We start from the raw sequence: 18,693 nt of genomic DNA on the forward strand, positions 1-18,693 counted from the left end.
ATTAAAAAAGATATTGTTTTAGGATTAGGACGGGGGGAGGCACTCACTTTGTTTTCTTATTCTTCTTGTGTTTTTTGTCTGTTGGATGGAATGAGTCGTACGACGTAGGCAGCATGTCCTTAGCTTTCACCGATATCCTAGATGAAAGTCCAGGATTTTATAGGGTAAGCAACTTTTCAACGAAAAAGGCCAAAAGTCATTTACCCTATAAAATCCGGACCCGACATAGAACCCTGACATCGACACTCTATCACCAACATAACAGTGGCATCTCCACCTAATTCTTAACTAATTAAATACTTTCAATGCCATTTGCGTGATTGCTAAAGCGCAGTAGTGACTCAAGCAGCGAAGGAAGCAAACGTAAATCATAATGAGCAATGCACCAACATTGGTGGTATTACGGTATCAGATCAAAGTACAAACCGCTGTAACGCAAAACAGCAACTCAAGCGTCTTGCCGGACCAACTCAACTAACTCAAGCGTCTTGCCGGACTATCTATCGAGTCAAAGCTCAAGCACTGCCGAGCTAATCCATTTGAATGCATTCTTGAAGTCATCTTCGGTTTTCTCAGGAGCAGCCTTGGAACGGATGAGAGCAAAGTTCAATTTTCCAGAATCGGCGGCTGAGGGGAGAGAGACGCGGTTTCGCTTCTTCACTATAGTCGAAAAAATTTCACCGTACGATGAATCCCACTTGGTGCTGCATGACAGTTTTTTCCAATTGGCCACTGCAAGCTCGTACTCTTGCTTCGTAAGAGGCTTTTTTTTTTCGTCATACTCTCTCGTGAAATTTTTCAGAAGTAAGCCCTTCTTCTCAGGAAGAACGCTCCTCTGCAATTTTTCTTCAAAAGAAGTAATGATCTGGGAGGCGATTACGAGTTGCCTATCAAACTCTAACGCATTCAACCGAGCGCTCATTGAGGCCAACTCTTCCTTCTGCGAGGCCAACTCCTCCTTCTGCGAGGCCAACTTTTCGTTGAATTTCTCCTTCTGCGAGGCCAACTTTTCGTTGAATTCCTCCTCCAACTCCTTCTTCATCTCTTCCTTCTGCGAGACCAACTTTTCGCTGAATTTCTCCTCCAACTCCAACTTGAATTCTTCCCTCTCTTTGGCGATCTGCTCCAGAGTCTTAGCCAGTTTCGTTTCAATTTGACGGTCAATTGACTCGTCGCGCTGCTGCAAGTGAGACTTGATTTGGCTCTTTTGATTGGCTACTTTCTTCTTGAGGCGGTCAATCTCTCCGTCCTGTCGACGAATAACGTCTGCTTGCTTCCCACGCTCGCGCTCTTTTGCCTGCAGCTCCCCGCGCAATCGCTTCTCCTCCTTTGACGACTTCTCAGCACGACTGTTTGCGAGAACCACGTTTGCCTCCATATGAGCAAGCTCCAAGTCATAACTCTTAGCGACTTGGTCTTTCGGATCGCCCCTCGAGCGGAGCGCGTCAATAACGCCGTTCTGAGCGTCTATTTTTCTCTTCTGTTCGGACATAACGGCTTTGACATCAACAATTTCGCTTTCCAGTTCGGAGAGACCGTTGCGAAGTGACGAACTACAAAGTTCGACGACTCTTATTACTTCACAGAGCGATTCGCGATCACAGCGAATGCTAGTCAAGCTTTCGATCGCTTCGTCGATCAAAGAGACGTCGCATCGTAGCTTTCTCGCCTCTTGCAGAGTGGCGGTCGTCGTCTCTATCAGTTTTCGCACGTTCTCGTCATCGCTCGAGCGTTCGGCCATTGTCTAGCTAGCGCGCGCACAGAAGGTAGCACAGAAGGTACCACTATCATCTACAGCCCAGCAAATCATCTTACCATCAGGCCTACAAGAGAACAAATACAACGATGATGATACATCATGATCTATTGTTACGTGTTAAGCAAATATGGCGGCGAATATGAAACAGGTAGCTAGCTAACTAGCTAACCTTCGTCATGCTCATTAGTTGCCCAGAGCAAGCTAAAAACTTTTCCTTCAAAGCTTGTAAGATGAAGGATGAATTTTCCTTATAATAAAAGAGACGGTTATTGATGTTATCATGATACTGACAACCTAGAGCAAGAATTTTGATTACGGTTAGGAATAAAGACTATTTATGAATAATGAAAGTCACGTACCAATCCTCGTTTGCCTCCTGAAGGAGGAGGAGGATTCAGTGTAACGTGTTACAACCTAGGAAGACGTCAACGTGTGACCGTGTCCAGTTGAAGAGCAGACATGCTCTGAGCAAAAACATTGAGCCGATTACTCTACACGAATGAAAACATTCTAATTCTTTCTCTTAGTGCGTCGTAATCTTGACTTACTGTCTGGCACAAATGATCAACATTCTCCTTGAAACACTAAAAAGATTGGATGAGTTAGGGTTAGATTATGAGGCAGGCATAGAATTGTATACCTGATAATTATTACTTCCCAATGATAGTACAGCAGAAAGGAGAGACTCTCGCAATGATATGTACGTTTCATTGTTAGACAATAGGGAAGTTTGATCGATGTGAACAATTAATTTCTTGACAGAAGCGAGAAGGTCTGTAGCAGCTGACGTGAGCTCAAATTCCTGATGAAAAGAATTTTCCTCTTCCTCTTCCAATACTTTGCTACTGTCAGGAACTGCCGCCGCCGGAAGCATGTGATCCGTCAGCAATTGACTCATATATTGGGATGAAGTAAGAAGAAATTCAATGAAATTCTCTCCGTTGTCAATAGAACATAATGATGATTGCTAATAGAATTAAAATTATTGTCTGTCAAGAAGAGAGGATAATAATTAATTAATTAATGAGGCTTACGAGCAATTTTAGGAGAGTAACAGCTTCTAAAATTTCCTCTTGGTGGCCTACTTTGCTAACCTAAACCAAAGAATCGATTAGTTAGGAGAGACCCGTTGGCTAGCCCCTGTAATTTCGCTGTAATTTATTACAGGAGAGACCCGTTGGCTAGCTTCCTGTAATTTCGCTGTAGTTTATTACAGGAGAGACCCGTTGGCTAGCCCCTGTAATTTCGCTGTAGTTTATTACAGGGCAGACCCGTTTGCTAGCCCCTGTAATTTCGCTGTAATTTATTACAGGAGAGACCCGTTGGCTAGCCCCTGTCATTTCGCTGTAATTTATTACAGGAGAGACCCGTTGGCTAGCCTCTGTAATTTCGCTGTAGTTTATTACAGGAGAGACCCGTTGGCTAACCCCCTGTAATTTCGCTGTAATTTATTACAGGAGAGACCCGTTGCCTAGCCCCTGTAATTTCGCTGTAATTTATTACAGGAGAGACCCGTTGGCTAGCTTCTGTAATTTCGCTGTAATTTATTACAGGAGAGACCCGTTGGCTAACGCCCTGTAATTTTGCTGTAATTTATTACAGGAGAGACCCGTTGGCTAACTCCCTGTAATTTCGCTGTAATTTATTACAGGAGAGACCCGTTGCCTAGCCCCTGTAATTTCGCTGTAATTTATTACAGGAGAGACCCGTTGGCTAGTCCCTGTAATTTTGCTGTAGTTTATTACAGGAGAGACCCGTTGGCTAGCCCTCTGTAATTTCGCAGTAGTTTATTACAGGAGAGACCCGTTGGCTAGCCCCTGTAATTTCGCTGTAGTTTATTACAGGAGAGACCCGTTGGCTAGCCCTCTGTAATTTCGCTCTAGTTTATTACAGGAGAGACCCGTTGGCTAGCCCCTGTAATTTCGCTGTAGTTTATTACAGGAGAGACCCGTTGGCTCACCCCCTGTAAATTCGCTGTAATTTATTACAGGAGAGACCCGTTGGCTAGCCCCTGTAATTTCGGTGTGCTTTATTACAGGAGAGACCAGTTGGCTAACCCCCTGTAATTTTGCTGTAATTTATTACAGGAGAGTTGTAGTACTTGTATTACTTGTAGTACTTGGAGTACTTGTAGTACTTGTAGTACTTGGAGCACTTGGAGTACTTGTATTACTTGTAGTACTTGGAGCACTTGGAGCACTTGGAGTACTTTTTTTACTTGTAGTACTTGTAGTACTTGTAGTACTTGTAGTACTTGTAGTACTTGTATTACTTGTATTACTTGTAGTACTTGGAGTACTTGTAGTACTTGTAGTACTTGTAGTACTTGTAGTACTTGTAGTACTTGTAGTACTTGGAGTACTTGGAGTACTTGTAGTACTTGTAGTACTTGTATTACTTGTAGTACTTGTAGTACTTGTAGTACTTGTAGTACTTGTAGTACTTGTAGTACTTGTAGTACTTGTAGTACTTGTAGTACTTGTAGTACTTGTAGTACTTGTAGTACTTGTAGTACTTGTAGTACTTGTAGTACTTGTATTACTTGTATTACTTGTAGTACTTGGAGTACTTGTAGTACTTGTAGTACTTGTAGTACTTGTAGTACTTGTAGTACTTGTAGTACTTGGAGTACTTGGAGTACTTGTAGTACTTGTAGTACTTGTATTACTTGTAGTACTTGTAGTACTTGTAGTACTTGTAGTACTTGTAGTACTTGTAGTACTTGTAGTACTTGTAGTACTTGTAGTACTTGTAGTACTTGTAGTACTTGTATTACTTGTAGTAATTGGAGTACTTGTAGTACTTGGAGTATTTGGAGTACTTGTAGTACTTGAAGCACTTGTAGTACTTGTAGTTCTTGTAGTACTTGTAGTACTTGGAGTACTTGTAGTACTTGTAGTACTTGTAGTACGTACTTGTAGTACTTGTAGTACTTGGAGTACTTGGAGTACTTGGAGTACTTGTAGTACTTGTATTACTTGTAGTACTTGTAGTACTTGTAGTACTTGGAGTACTTGTAGTACTTGTAGTACTTGTAGTACTTGTAGTACTTGAAGCACTTGTAGTACTTGTATTACTTGGAGTACTTGGAGTACTTGTAGTACTTGTAGTACTTGTAGTACTTGGAGTACTTGTAGTACTTGTAGTACTTGTAGTACTTGTAGTACTTGTAGTACTTGTAGTACTTGTAGTACTTGTAGTACTTGTAGTACTTGTAGTACTTGGAGTACTTGTAGTACTTGTAGTACTTGTAGTACTTGTAGTACTTGTATTACTTGTATTACTTGTAGTACTTGTAGTACTTGTAGTACTTGGAGTACTTGTAGTACTTGTAGTACTTGTAGTACTTGTAGTACTTGTAGTACTTGTAGTACTTGTATTACTTGTAGTAATTGGAGTACTTGTAGTACTTGGAGTATTTGGAGTACTTGTAGTACTTGAAGCACTTGTAGTACTTGTATTACTTGGAGTACTTGGAGTACTTGTAGTACTTGTAGTACTTGTAGTACTTGTAGTACTTGTAGTACTTGTAGTACTTGTATTACTTGTAGTAATTGGAGCACTTGGAGTACTTGGAGTACTTGGAGTACTTGGAGTACTTGGAGTACTTGTAGTACTTGTAGTACTTGGAGCACTTGTAGTACTTGTATTACTTGGAGTACTTGGAGTAGTACTTGTAGTACTTGTAGTACTTGTAGTACTTGTAGTACTTGTAGTACTTGTATTACTTGTAGTACTTGTAGTACTTGGAGTACTTGTAGTACTTGTATTACTTGTAGTACTTGGAGTAGTTGTAGTACTTGTAGTACTTGTAGTACTTGGAGTACTTGTAGTACCTGTAGTACTTGGAGTACTTGTGGTACTTGTAGTACTTGTATTACTTGGAGTACTTGTAGTACTTGTAGTACTTGTAGTACTTGGAGTACTTGTAGTACTTGTATTACTTGTAGTACTTGTATTACTTGTAGTACTTGGAGTACTTGGAGCACTTGGAGTACTTGTAGTACTTGGAGTACTTGGAGCACTTGTAGTACTTGGAGTACTTGTAGTACTTGGAGCACTTGCAGTACTTGTATTACTTGGAGTACTTGGAGTACTTGTAGTACTTGTAGTACTTGTAGTACATGGAGTACTTGGAGTACTTGTAGTACTTGTATTACTTGTAGTCCTTGGAGTACTTGTAGTACTTGTAGTACTTGGAGTACTTGTAGTACCTGTAGTACTTGGAGTACTTGTGGTACTTGTAGTACTTGTAGTACTTGGAGTACTTGTAGTACTTGTAGTACTTGTAGTACTTGGAGTACTTGTAGTACTTGTATTACTTGTAGTATTTGGAGTACTTGGAGTACTTGTAGTACTTGTAGTATTTGTAGTACTTGTAGTACTTGTAGTACTTGTAGTACTTGTAGTACTTGTAGTACTTGTAGTACTTGGAGTACTTGGAGTACTTGTAGTACTTGTATTACTTGTAGTACTTGGAGTACTTGTAGTACTTGTAGTACTTGGAGTACTTGTAGTACCTGTAGTACTTGGAGTACTTGTGGTACTTGTAGTACTTGGAGTACTTGGAGTACTTGTAGTACTTGTAGTACTTGTAGTACTTTGAGTACTTGTAGTACTTGTATTACTTGTAGTACTTGGAGTACTTGGAGTACTTGGAGTACTTGGAGCACTTGGAGTACTTGTAGTACTTGTAGTACTTGGAGCACTTGTAGTACTTGGAGTACTTGTAGTACTTGGAGCACTTGCAGTACTTGTATTACTTGGAGTACTTGGAGTACTTGTAGTACTTGTAGTACTTGTAGTACATGGAGTACTTGTAGTACTTGTAGTACTTGTATTACTTGTAGTCCTTGGAGTACTTGTAGTACTTGTAGTACTTGGAGTACTTGTAGTACTTGTATTACTTGGAGTACTTGTAGTACTTGTATTACTTGTAGTACTTGGAGTACTTGTAGTTCTTTTAGTACTTGTAGTACTTGTAGTACGTAGTCGAGCTTCTCGCGTGCGATAACCGAATCAAAACACGCGATTTTGAGTATTCGACGATAAGCTCAGTCTATACGTGGCCTATCTCGTTCATAGACTTCCGAAGTAGGTCTAAATGTGCACCACACGGAAGCCATCGTCAAATATCTTCCCTTTGCGCGTTTTAAGCGCGCACAGCGCATCAAAACCGTCGATTCGGCCTTCGACGATTTAAAAGAAAGCAGGTGCGTGCAAGAGATGTTTAGACGTGCATTCTACGCGTTTCGTCTCGTCTAGATTGACGGAGGAGACGTTTACAGCCGAAGAACTACGGGACATGTTATTCGGTCTTTGCGCCGTTGTCAAGGGCGACGTCGAATCGGAACTGATTCTTACGACGCATACGAACGTTCTTCTGCTACGTCAAGTTTTTCGACAGGCGGAGAAATGGCATCTGAAGTTGAGTGCTGACGTTTCTGAGCTCGAGAATCAGTAAGATGACAAAAAGTCCATTTTTCGTATTTGTGATTTATTTCGAAGGGAATTGATTGAGGAAATTGCTCGATTTGAAGAGAAACAGTTTGCTTCTTTTGGATTAGGATCTGCAACAGCTTCAAAGGTTGCATGCACCACAGGGGGGCAGACAACTATAGTGTATTATGTACGTAGACTCTTCCAGCAGCCAAGACGAAATTGGAGCCGTTGAATGAGGCTGGTGGGAGTGCTCTTCTGCAGATGGTTAGTGTGGACTCACTGTGATGATTTCTTTTGATTCTATATCTGTATAGGAAATTTCTCGGCTGAAAGAGGAGAATGAAAAAATGAAGGAACCAATGCGAATGATAGAAGGAAAGGTAAGGAAAGAAGAGACTCTTTCCTATTGAACTACAATGATTATTTGTTCTTTTTTTAGGCTCATGATGCCTTGGAAGAAAAAGGGAAATTGAAGAGTCAATTAGTGCAAGCTGAAGCAGCTCTAAAAGCAAAAGAAACCAAATCAGTATTTAATTAAAAAATCAGTTGGAAGATAGTTTTACGAGATATTTTCTAGTTTTCTAGTCAGCAGCATCGGATGTTGTTCCAACAACCTCTTCACAATCAAAGGCAAATCCAGTTTTAAGTGGAAAATCTGCTGGGGGTGAAGACGATGGAAAATTGAGGGAAGAATTGGGAGAAACCAAACACGAATTGTTGGCTATCAAAGCTAAGCTTGAAAATGCTGAAAAGGTTTGATTTTTCATACTTGGAACTAAGTAGTGAAAAAATGGATAATGATTTTAGGAATTGGAAAAGAAACTCGGCGAAACGGCTCAATTTACAAACATGAAAAAAATGCTTACGAAGAAAAACGAGCAATTAAAAGATCTTCGAAGTCGTTTAAAAAAGTTAGCACTACATCCATCTTCAATCAATTATTCAGTGATTTTGATTTGGCATCATCTCATTTTCTCTAGATACGAACCAGATGCCGAAATATTATAGATGTCATCTGTACTCGAGTGTGTTAGGACTGGTCGTTTTAGAAGACGCACTGCTTGCTTAGATTAGTAGTACTCGTTTATTAATTAAAAGTGTACGTGCAACAAAGATTCGAATTTTCTTTTCTGGGCGTAATCGGAAATCACCAAATTTGGCGAACTTAATTAATACCGCAGACACGGAACACTGTTCAAATTACTTTCTCATCTAATCAAATCGTTCGCAGCTGCCAAACACTAATTACGCTGCAGCAGCGCGTCATCGGCCCTTTGACGCCTCGCGCACCAAGCGAGAGCGCATCGCACACAAAATTTCATTCTCTCGCGAGCGCGTGTCCGGACTCATTCGGCTGGACGACGTGGCGAACGTCGAAGCCACACAGCGCAGCGCGGTAAGTTCAGCCAGAGTGCTCGCGTGCAATTGCAGCGTCCCTTTGTGCAGATCGCGCGAGAGAACGCGCGCGAGGCACGCACGAAGCACGCGTCTCTCCAACGCCGAAACTGTAAGCCAATCGCGTCTATTCACTATGCAGGCGTCGAATTCTCCTTCCAGATCGTTCGCACGCGCGTGGACGCGGCGAACGCGAGACGACACGACGCGCCGTCGAGTAGAACGAAGATCGAAGAGCTCATCGGAGCGAAGAGGACGTCGCAAGGTAAGCGGGGGAATTTGTAGCTCCTTTTTTTCGCTCGCGCGCGTTTGTTTCTCGCGTACGCGTGCATGTTTGTGTGGGTGCGTGTTTATCCCCTAGGCCGGGGCCCCCAAGCGCATTCCATCCACGCACAACGCTAGCTAGGACTAATGTCTAAACGATAATCGTCCCCCCTTAGAGAATCCTTTCAGTGTTGTTCGTGTGTTTTGTTCGAGAAGTCGTGTTAGGCTACGTCATTTCCGTTTGGCGAGCGGCTATTTTTAGCGACTTTTGTAGTTAGAGGTTTCGAGACGCTCGCAATGACGCACCCCGTTCCGGCGAATGGGCGTGCGTCATGATTAGGATAGGGAAGAATATAGAAAAGGGAAAAGCAGTGGTGCATTTAGGATGCTAAAAGACATTTAGAAAATAGGAAGCATCCACCAAAGCTTTAGGGGTCCAACACTTCAGCTAAACACGTGCAACACTCTCGCTAACCGCCCCTATACTATTCCTTTACCTATTCCTATTCCTATTCCTATTCCTATTCCTATTCCTTTAGAATCATAACTTAGGCCCTCAATTTAATACTTAGGCCTTTAAAATCAAAGATTAGGCCCTCAATTTAATATTTAGGCTTTGTGAATCAAACATTAGGCCCTCAATTTAAAGTTTAGGCCTTTGGAATCAAATATTAGGCCCTCAATTTAATTTGTAGGACTTTATAATCGAAGGATTAGGCCCTCAATTTAATATTTAGGCCCTGTGAATCAAAGATTAGTCCCTCAATTTAATATTTAGGCCCTATGAATCAAAGATTAGGCCCTCAATTTAAAATGTAGGCCTTTAGAATCAAAGATTATGCCATCAATTTAATATTTATGCCTTTATAATCAAAGATTAGGCCCTCAATTTAATATTTAGGCCTTTAGAATCAAAGATTAGGCCCTCAATTTAATATTTAGCCTTTAGAATGAAAGATTAGGTTCTCAATTTAATACTTAGGCCTTTAGAATCAAAGAGTAGTCCCTCAATTTAATATTTAGGTCCTGTGACTGAAAGATTAGGCCCTCAATTTAAAGTTTAGGCCTTTAGAATAAAATAGTATGCCCTCAATTTAATTTTTGGCCTTTTGAATCAAAGATTATGCCCTCAATTTTATATTTATGCCTTTAGAATCAAAGATTAGGCCCTCAATTTAATATTTAGGCCCTGTGAATCAAAGATTAGGCCCTCAATTTAAAGTTTAGGTCTTTAGAATCAAATATTAGGCCCTCAATTTAATTTGTAGGTCTTTAGAATCAAAGATTAGACCCTCAATTTAATATTTGGCCTTTAGAATCAAAGATTAAGCCCTCAATTTCATACTTAGGTCTTTAGAATCAAAGATTAGGCCCTCAATTTAATATTTAGCCTTTAGAATCAAAGATTAGGCTCTCAATTTAATATTTAGGCCCTGTGAATCAAAGGTTAGGCCCTCAATTTAAAATCTAGGCCTTTAGAATCAAAGATTAGTCCCTCAATTTAATATTTAGGCCCTGTGAATCAAAGAGTAGTCCCTCAATTTAATATTTAGGCCCTGTGAATCAAAGGTTAGGCCCTCAATTTAAAATGTAGGCCTTTAGAATCAAAGATTAGGCCCTCAATTTAATTTGTAGGCCTTTATAATCAAAGATTAGGTCCTGAATTTAATATTTATCCTTTAGAATCATAAATTAGGCCCTCAAATTAATACTTAGGCCTTTAGAATCAAAGATTAGGCCCTCAATTTAAAGTTTAGGCCTTTGGAATCAAATATTAGGCCCTCAATTTAATTTGTAGGACTTTTTAATCAAAGATTAGGCCCTCAATTTAATATTTATCCTTTAGAATCATAAATTAGGCCCTCAAATTAATTCTTAGGCCTTTAGAATCAAAGATTAGGCCCTCAATTTAATATTTAGGCTTTGTGAATCAAAGATTAGGCCCTCAATTTAAAGTTTAGGCCTTTGGAATCAAATATTAGGCCCTCAATTTAATTTGTAGGACTTTTTAATCAAAGATTAGGCCCTCAATTTAATATTTAGGCCCTGTGAATCAAAGATTAGGCTCTCAATTTAATACTTAGGCCTTTGGAATCAAAGATTAGTCCCTCAATTTAATATTTAAGCCCTGTTAATCAAAGATTAGGCCTCAATTTAATATCTAGGCCTTTAGAATCAAAGATTAGTCCCTCAATTTAATATTTAGGCCCTGTTAATCAAAGATTAGGCCCTCAATTTAATACTTAGGTCTTTAGAATCAAAGATTAGGCCCTCAATTTAATATTTAGGCCCTGTTAATAAAAGATTAGGACCTCAATTTAAAGTTATGGCCAATTGTCTCCAGGACAATTGTCTCCAGGACAATTGTCTCCAGGAGAATTGTCTCCAGGACAATTGAGGACAATTGTCCCCATGACAATTGTCCCCAGGTCAATTGTCTCCAGGACAATTGAGGAGAATTGTCTCCAGGACAATTGTCCCAGGACAATTGTCACCAGGACAATTGTCTCCAGGACAATTGTCTCCTGGACAATTGGCCCCAGGACAATTGTCTCCAGGACAATTGTTCCCAAGATTAAGCCCTCAATTTAATACTTTGGCCTTTAGAATCAAAGATTTGGCCCTCGATTTAATATTTAGCCTTTAAGTTGACGACGTCTCATTAGAATAGAGCGGCACAGTTGACGACGTCTCATTAGTATAGAGCGGCACAGTTGACAACGTCTCATTAGAATAGAACGGCACATTTGACGACGTCTAATTAGTATAGAGCGGCACAGTTGACGACGTCTCATTAGTATAGAGCGACACAGTTGACGATGTCTCATTAGTATAGAGCGACACAGTTGACGACGTCTCATTAGTATAGAACGGCACAGTTGACGACGTCTCATTAGTATAGAGCGGCACAGTTGACGACGTCTCATTAGTATAGAGCGACACAGTTGACGATGTCTCATTAGTATAGAGCGACACAGTTGACGACGTCTCATTAGTATAGAACGGCACAGTTGACGACGTCTCATTAGTATAGAACGGCACAGTTGACGACGTCTCATTAGTATAGAACGGCACAGTTGACGACGTCTCATTAGTATAGAGCGGCACAGTTGACGACGTCTCATTAGTATAAAACGGCAGAGTTGACTACGTCTCATTAGTATAGAAGGGCACAGTTGACGACGTCTCATTAGTATAGACGGCACAGTTGACGACGTCTCATTATTATGGGACGGCACAGTTGACGACGTCTTGTTAGTATAGAGCGGCACAGTTGACGACGTCTCATTATTATGGGACGGCACAGTTGACGACTTCTCATTAGTTTAGAGCGGCACAGTTGACGACGTCTCATTAGTATGGGACGGCGCAGTTGACGACGTCTCATTGGTATAGAGCGGCACAGTTGACGACGTCTCATTAGTATGGGACGGCACAGTTGACGACGTCTCATTAGTATAGAGCGGCACAGTTGACGACGTATCATTAGTATGGGACGGCACAGTTGACGACGTCTCAATAGTATGGGAATGCACAGTTGACGACGTCTCATTAGTATAGAGCGGCACATTTGACGACGTCTCATTAGTCTAGAGCGGCACAGTTGACGACGTCTCATTAGTATAGAGCGGCACATTTGACGACGTCTCATTAGTATAAAACGGCAGAGTTGACGACGTCTCATTAGTATAGAAGGGCACAGTTGACGACGTCTCATTAGTATAGACGGCACAGTTGACGACGTCTCATTAGAATAGAGCGGCACAGTTGACGACGTCTCACTAGTATAGAACGGCACAGTTGACGACGTCTCATTAGTATGAAGCGGCACAGTTGACGATCTCTCATTAGTATGGGACGGCACAGTTGACGACGTCTCATTAGTATATAGCGGCACAGTTGACGACGTATCATTAGTATGGGACGGCACAGTTGACGACGTCTTGTTAGTATAAAGCGGCACAGTTGACGACGTCTCATTAGTATATAGCGGCACAGTTGACGACGTATCATTAGTAAAGGACGGCACAGTTGAGGACGTCTCATTAGTATAGAACGGCACAGTTGACGACGTTTCATTAGTATAGCTCGCACAGTTGACGACGTCTCATTAGTATAGAGCGGCACAGTTGACGACGTCTCATTAGTATAGACGGCACAGTTGACGACGTCTCATTAGTATAGAGTGGCACAGTTGACGACGTATCATTAGTAAGGGACGGCACAGTTGACGACGTCTTGTTAGTATAGAGCGGCACAGTTGACGACGTCTCATTAGTAGAGACCTTTGTAGCTTTTGTAGCCGTTGTAGCCTTTGTAGCCGTTGTAGCCTTTGTAGCCGTTGTAGCCTTTGTAGCCTTTGTAGCCTTTGTAGCCGTTGTAGCCGTTGTAGCCGTTGTAGTAGTTGTAGCCGTTGTAGCCGTTGTAGTAGTTGTAGTAGTTGTAGTCGTTGTAGTCGTTGTAGTCGTTGTAGCCGTTGTAGCCGTTGTAGTAGTTGTAGTCGTTGTAGTCGTTGTAGCTTTTGTAGCCGTTGTAGCCTTTGTAGCCGTTGTAGCCTTTGTAGCCGTTGTAGCCTTTGTAGCCTTTGTAGCCGTTGTAGCCTTTGCAGCCTTTGTAGCCTTTGTAGCCGTTGTAGCCGTTGTAGCCGTTGTAGTCGTTGTAGTAGTTGTAGTCGTTGTAGTCGTTGTAGTCGTTGTAGCCGTTGTAGCCGTTGTAGTAGTTGTAGTCGTTGTAGTAGTTGTAGTAGTTGTAGCCGTTGTAGCCGTTGTAGTCGTTGTAGCCGTTGTAGCCGTTGTCGTTGTAGTAGTTGTAGTCGTTGTAGCCGTTGTAGCCGTTGTAGTAGTTGTAGTCGTTGTAGCCTTTGTAGCCGTTGTAGCCTTTGTAGCCGTTGTAGCCTTTGTAGCCGTTGTAGCCTTTGTAGCCTTTGTAGCCTTTGTAGCCGTTGTAGCCGTTGTAGCCGTTGTAGTAGTTGTAGCCGTTGTAGCCGTTGTAGTCGTTGTAGTAGTTGTAGTCGTTGTAGTCGTTGTAGTCGTTGTAGCCGTTGTAGCCGTTGTAGTAGTTGTAGTCGTTGTAGTCGTTGTAGCTTTTGTAGCCGTTGTAGCCTTTGTAGCCGTTGTAGCCTTTGTAGCCGTTGTAGCCTTTGTAGCCTTTGTAGCCGTTGTAGCCTTTGTAGCCTTTGTAGCCGTTGTAGCCGTTGTAGCCGTTGTAGTCGTTGTAGCCGTTGTAGCCGTTGTCGTTGTATATAGTAGTTGTAGTCGTTGTAGCCGTTGTAGCCGTTGTAGTAGTTGTAGTCGTTGTAGCCTTTGTAGCCGTTGTAGCCTTTGTAGCCGTTGTAGCCTTTGTAGCCGTTGTAGCCTTTGTAGCCGTTGTAGCCTTTGTAGCCGTTGTAGCTTTTGTAGCCTTTGTAGCCGTTGTAGCCTTTGTAGCCTTTGTAGCCGTTGTAGCCGTTGTAGCCGTTGTAGTAGTTGTAGCCGTTGTAGCCGTTGTAGTCGTTGTAGTCGTTGTAGTCGTTGTAGTAGTTGTAGCCGTTGTAGCCGTTGTAGCCGTTGTAGTAGTTGTAGTCGTTGTAGTCGTTGTAGTAGTTGTAGCCGTTGTAGCCGTTGTAGCCGTTGTCGTTGTAGTAGTTGTAGTCGTTGTAGCCGTTGTAGCCGTTGTACTAGTTGTAGTCGTTGTAGCCTTTGTAGCCGTTGTAGCCTTTGTAGCCGTTGTAGCCTTTGTAGCCGTTGTAGCTTTTGTAGCCTTTGTAGCCGTTGTAGCCTTTGTAGCCTTTGTAGCCTTTGTAGCCGTTGTAGCCGTTGTAGCCGTTGTAGTAGTTGTAGCCGTTGTAGCCGTTGTAGTCGTTGTAGTAGTTGTAGTCGTTGTAGTCGTTGTAGTCGTTGTAGCCGTTGTAGCCGTTGTAGTAGTTGTAGTCGTTGTAGTTGTTGTAGCTTTTGTAGCCGTTGTAGCCTTTGTAGCCGTTGTAGCCTTTGTAGCCGTTGTAGCCTTTGTAGCCTTTGTAGCCGTTGTAGCCTTTGTAGCCTTTGTAGCCGTTGTAGCCGTTGTAGCCGTTGTAGTCGTTGTAGCCGTTGTAGCCGTTGTCGTTGTATATAGTAGTTGTAGTCGTTGTAGCCGTTGTAGCCGTTGTAGTAGTTGTAGTCGTTGTAGCCTTTGTAGCCGTTGTAGCCTTTGTAGCCGTTGTAGCCTTTGTAGCCGTTGTAGCCTTTGTAGCCGTTGTAGCTTTTGTAGCCTTTGTAGCCGTTGTAGCCTTTGTAGCCTTTGTAGCCTTTGTAGCCGTTGTAGCCTTTGTAGCCGTTGTAGTAGTTGTAGCCGTTGTAGCCGTTGTAGTCGTTGTAGTCGTTGTAGTCGTTGTAGTCGTTGTAGCCGTTGTAGCCGTTGTAGTAGTTGTAGTCGTTGTAGTCGTTGTAGTAGTTGTAGCCGTTGTAGCCGTTGTAGCCGTTGTCGTTGTAGTAGTTGTAGTCGTTGTAGCCGTTGTAGCCGTTGTACTAGTTGTAGTCGTTGTAGCCTTTGTAGCCGTTGTAGCCTTTGTAGCCGTTGTAGCCTTTGTAGCCGTTGTAGCTTTTGTAGCCTTTGTAGCCTTTGTAGCCTTTGTAGCCTTTGTAGCCTTTGTAGCCGTTGTAGCCGTTGTAGCCGTTGTAGTAGTTGTAGCCGTTGTAGCCGTTGTAGTCGTTGTAGTAGTTGTAGTCGTTGTAGTCGTTGTAGTCGTTGTAGCCGTTGTAGCCGTTGTAGTAGTTGTAGTCGTTGTAGTCGTTGTAGCTTTTGTAGCCGTTGTAGCCTTTGTAGCCGTTGTAGCCTTTGTAGCCGTTGTAGCCTTTGTAGCCGTTGTAGCCTTTGTAGCCTTTGTAGCCTTTGTAGCCTTTGTAGCCGTTGTAGCCGTTGTAGCCGTTGTAGTCGTTGTAGCCGTTGTAGCCGTTGTCGTTGTAGTAGTTGTAGTCGTTGTAGTAGTTGTAGTCGTTGTAGTCGTTGTAGTCGTTGTAGCCGTTGTAGCCGTTGTAGTAGTTGTAGTCGTTGTAGTCGTTGTAGCTTTTGTAGCCGTTGTAGCCTTTGTAGCCTTTGTAGCCGTTGTAGCCTTTGTAGCCGTTGTAGCCTTTGTAGCCTTTGTAGCCGTTGTAGCCTTTGTAGCCTTTGTAGCCTTTGTAGCCGTTGTAGCCGTTGTAGCCGTTGTAGCCGTTGTAGTCGTTGTAGCCGTTGTAGCCGTTGTCGTTGTAGTAGTTGTAGTCGTTGTAGCCGTTGTAGCCGTTGTAGTAGTTGTAGTCGTTGTAGCCTTTGTAGCCGTTGTAGCCTTTGTAGCCGTTGTAGCCTTTGTAGCCGTTGTAGCCTTTGTAGCCGTTGTAGCTTTTGTAGCCTTTGTAGCCGTTGTAGCCTTTGTAGCCTTTGTAGCCTTTGTAGCCGTTGTAGCCTTTGTAGCCGTTGTAGTAGTTGTAGCCGTTGTAGCCGTTGTAGTCGTTGTAGTAGTTGTAGTCGTTGTAGTCGTTGTAGTCGTTGTAGCCGTTGCAGCCGTTGTAGTAGTTGTAGTCGTTGTAGTAGTTGTAGTAGTTGTAGTCGTTGTAGTAGTTGTATATTGGAGGTCTCCCTAGTATCATACGGTAGATATTTTAGGTCTCCTTAGTACCATACGACAGATATTGGAGGTCTCCCTAGTACCATACAGCGGATATTTGAGGTCTCCCTGGTACCATACCGCCGATATTGGAGGTCTCTCTCGTATCATACGGCAGATATTGGAGGTCTTCCTAGTATTATACGGCAGATATTGGAGGTCTTCCTAGTACCATACGTTATATATTTGAGGTCTCCCTAATACCATGCGACAGATATTGGAGGTCTCTCTAGTACCATACGGCAGATATTTGAGGTCTCTCTAATACCATACGGCAGATATATGAGGTCTCCCTAGTATCATACGGCAGATATTTGAGGTCTCCCTAGTACCACACCGTAGATATTTGAGGTCTCCCTAGTACCATACGACAGATTTTGGAGGTCTCCCTAGTACCATACGACAGATATTTGAGGTCTCTCTAATACCATACGACAGATATTGGAGGTCTCCCTAGTATTACACGGCAGATTTTTGATTTCTCCCTAGTATCATACGGTAGATATTTGAGGTCTCCTTAGTACCATACGGCAGATATTGGAGGTCTTCCTAGTACTAGGGATCGTGTAGCATGAGCTTCCCTTCCTTTCTTATATAAGGAAGAGCGTGTAGCATTAGCTTGCCCTTCGTTTCTTAAATAAGGTAAAGCGTGTAGCATGAGCTTGCTCTTCGTTTCTTCTATAAGGTAGAGCGTGTAGCATGAGCTTGCTCTTCGTTTCTTCTATAAGGTAGAGCGTGTAGCATGAGCAGGCCCTTCCTTTCTTATATAAGGTAAAGCGTGTAGCATGAGCTTGCTATTCGTTTCTTCTATAAGGCAGAGCGAGTAGCATGAGCAGGCCCTTCCTTTCTTATATAATGTAGAGCGTGTAGCATGAGCACGCCCTTCGTTTCTTATATAAGGTAGATCGTGTAGCATGAGCACGCCCTTCGTTTCTTATATAAGGTAGGGCGTGTAGCATGAGCTTGCTCTTCGTTTCTTCTATAAGGCAGAGCGAGTAGCATGAGCAGGCCCTTCCTTTCTTATATAATGTAGAGCGTGTAGCATGAGCACGCCCTTCGTTTCTTATATAAGGTAGATCGTGTAGCATGAGCACGCCCTTCGTTTCTTATATAAGGTAGGGCGTGTAGCATGAGCTTGCCCTTCGTTTCTTCTATAAGGTAGAGCGTGTAGCTTGAGCAGGCCCTTCCTTTCTTCTATAAGGTAGAGCGGGTAGCATGAGCAGGCCCTTCTTTTCTTATATAAGGTAGAGCGTGTAGCATGAGCTTGCCCTTCGTTTCTTATATAAGGTAGAACGTGTAGCATGAGCAGGCCCTTCGTTTCTTATATAAGGTAGAGCGTGTAGCATGAGCACGCCCTTCGTTTCTTCTATAAGGTAGAGCGTGTAGCATGAGCTTGCCCTTCGTTTCTTCTATAAGGTAGAGCGTGTAGCTTGAGCAGGCCCTTCCTTTCTTCTATAAGGTAGAGCGGGTAGCATGAGCAGGCCCTTCTTTTCTTATATAAGGTAGAGCGTGTAGCATGAGCTTGCCCTTCCTTTCTTATATAAGGTAGAGCGTGTAGCATTAGCTTGTCCTTTGTTTCTTAAATGAGGTAAAGCGTGTAGCATGAGCTTGCTCTTCGTTTCTTCTATAAGGTAGAGCGTGTAGCATGAGCAGGTCCTTCGTTTCTTATATAACGTAGAGCGTGTAGCATGAGCAGGCCCTTCGTTTCTTATATAATGTAGAGCGTGTAGCATGAGCAGGCCCTTCGTTTCTTATATAACGTAGAGCGTGTAGCATGAGCACGCACTTCGTAGGCTTTCATTTGAATGTACATGTTTTCATTTGAATCCACAGAGCCGCAAGTAAATGCACAGGCTTTCATTTGAATGCACAGGCTTTCAATTGAATGCACAGGCTTTCATTTGAATCCACACGCTCTCTATTGAATGCACAGTCTTTCAATTGAATGCACAGGCTTTCATTTGAAAGCACAGGCTTTCATTTGAATTCACAGGCTTTTATTTGAATGCACAGGCTTTCATTTGAATGCACATGCTTTCATTTGAATGCACAAGCTTTCATTTGAATGCACTGGCTTTCATTTGAATGCACATGCTTTCATTTGAATGCACAAGCTATTATTTTAATGCACATGCTTTCATTTGAATGCACAGGCTTTTATTTGAATGCACATGCTTTCATTTGAATGCACAAGCATTTATTTGAATGCACAGGCTTTCATTTGAATGCACATGCT

General features: G+C 42.4%; 2 protein-coding genes and 1 long non-coding RNA gene across 4 annotated transcripts; 1 reads left to right on the forward strand and 2 right to left on the reverse strand.

Moving 5' to 3' along the window:
* Positions 1 to 350: 350 nt before the first annotated feature.
* LOC136192582 (uncharacterized) lies at positions 351 to 1,743 on the reverse strand. The gene has a single exon (XM_065981230.1). The coding sequence runs from the start codon at positions 1,739 to 1,741 to the stop codon at positions 509 to 511; it is 1,233 nt and encodes a 410-aa protein (XP_065837302.1). The 5' UTR covers positions 1,742 to 1,743; the 3' UTR covers positions 351 to 508.
* A 49-nt stretch (positions 1,744 to 1,792) lies between these two features.
* Positions 1,793 to 8,314, forward strand: LOC136192756 (leucine zipper transcription factor-like protein 1). 2 transcript variants are annotated; one of them, XM_065981458.1, is made up of 15 exons: positions 1,793 to 1,907; positions 1,982 to 2,076; positions 2,142 to 2,366; positions 2,427 to 2,459; positions 2,522 to 2,547; positions 2,612 to 2,670; positions 6,845 to 6,972; positions 7,025 to 7,219; positions 7,268 to 7,346; positions 7,397 to 7,465; positions 7,516 to 7,581; positions 7,641 to 7,727; positions 7,787 to 7,954; positions 8,009 to 8,112; positions 8,182 to 8,314. In XM_065981458.1, exons 8-15 carry the CDS (start codon positions 7,065 to 7,067, stop codon positions 8,207 to 8,209), a joined length of 756 nt encoding a protein of 251 aa, XP_065837530.1. In that variant the 5' UTR covers positions 1,793 to 1,907; positions 1,982 to 2,076; positions 2,142 to 2,366; positions 2,427 to 2,459; positions 2,522 to 2,547; positions 2,612 to 2,670; positions 6,845 to 6,972; positions 7,025 to 7,064; the 3' UTR covers positions 8,210 to 8,314. The 2 variants fall into 2 exon arrangements, with proteins under 2 accessions (XP_065837530.1, XP_065837529.1); XM_065981457.1 differs by having other exon boundaries at positions 1,955 to 2,076; positions 2,522 to 2,670.
* Positions 1,862 to 2,874, reverse strand: LOC136192758 (uncharacterized). The gene is made up of 5 exons (XR_010671235.1): positions 2,794 to 2,874; positions 2,400 to 2,726; positions 2,308 to 2,343; positions 2,119 to 2,250; positions 1,862 to 2,053 (listed from the first exon to the last, which is right to left on the reverse strand). It is a non-coding gene; the product is annotated as an uncharacterized lncRNA (long non-coding RNA).
* Positions 8,315 to 18,693: the final 10,379 nt, after the last annotated feature.

This window comes from Oscarella lobularis, chromosome 11 (assembly GCF_947507565.1).
Source record: "Oscarella lobularis chromosome 11, ooOscLobu1.1, whole genome shotgun sequence".
Lineage (NCBI taxonomy): Eukaryota > Metazoa > Porifera > Homoscleromorpha > Homosclerophorida > Oscarellidae > Oscarella > Oscarella lobularis.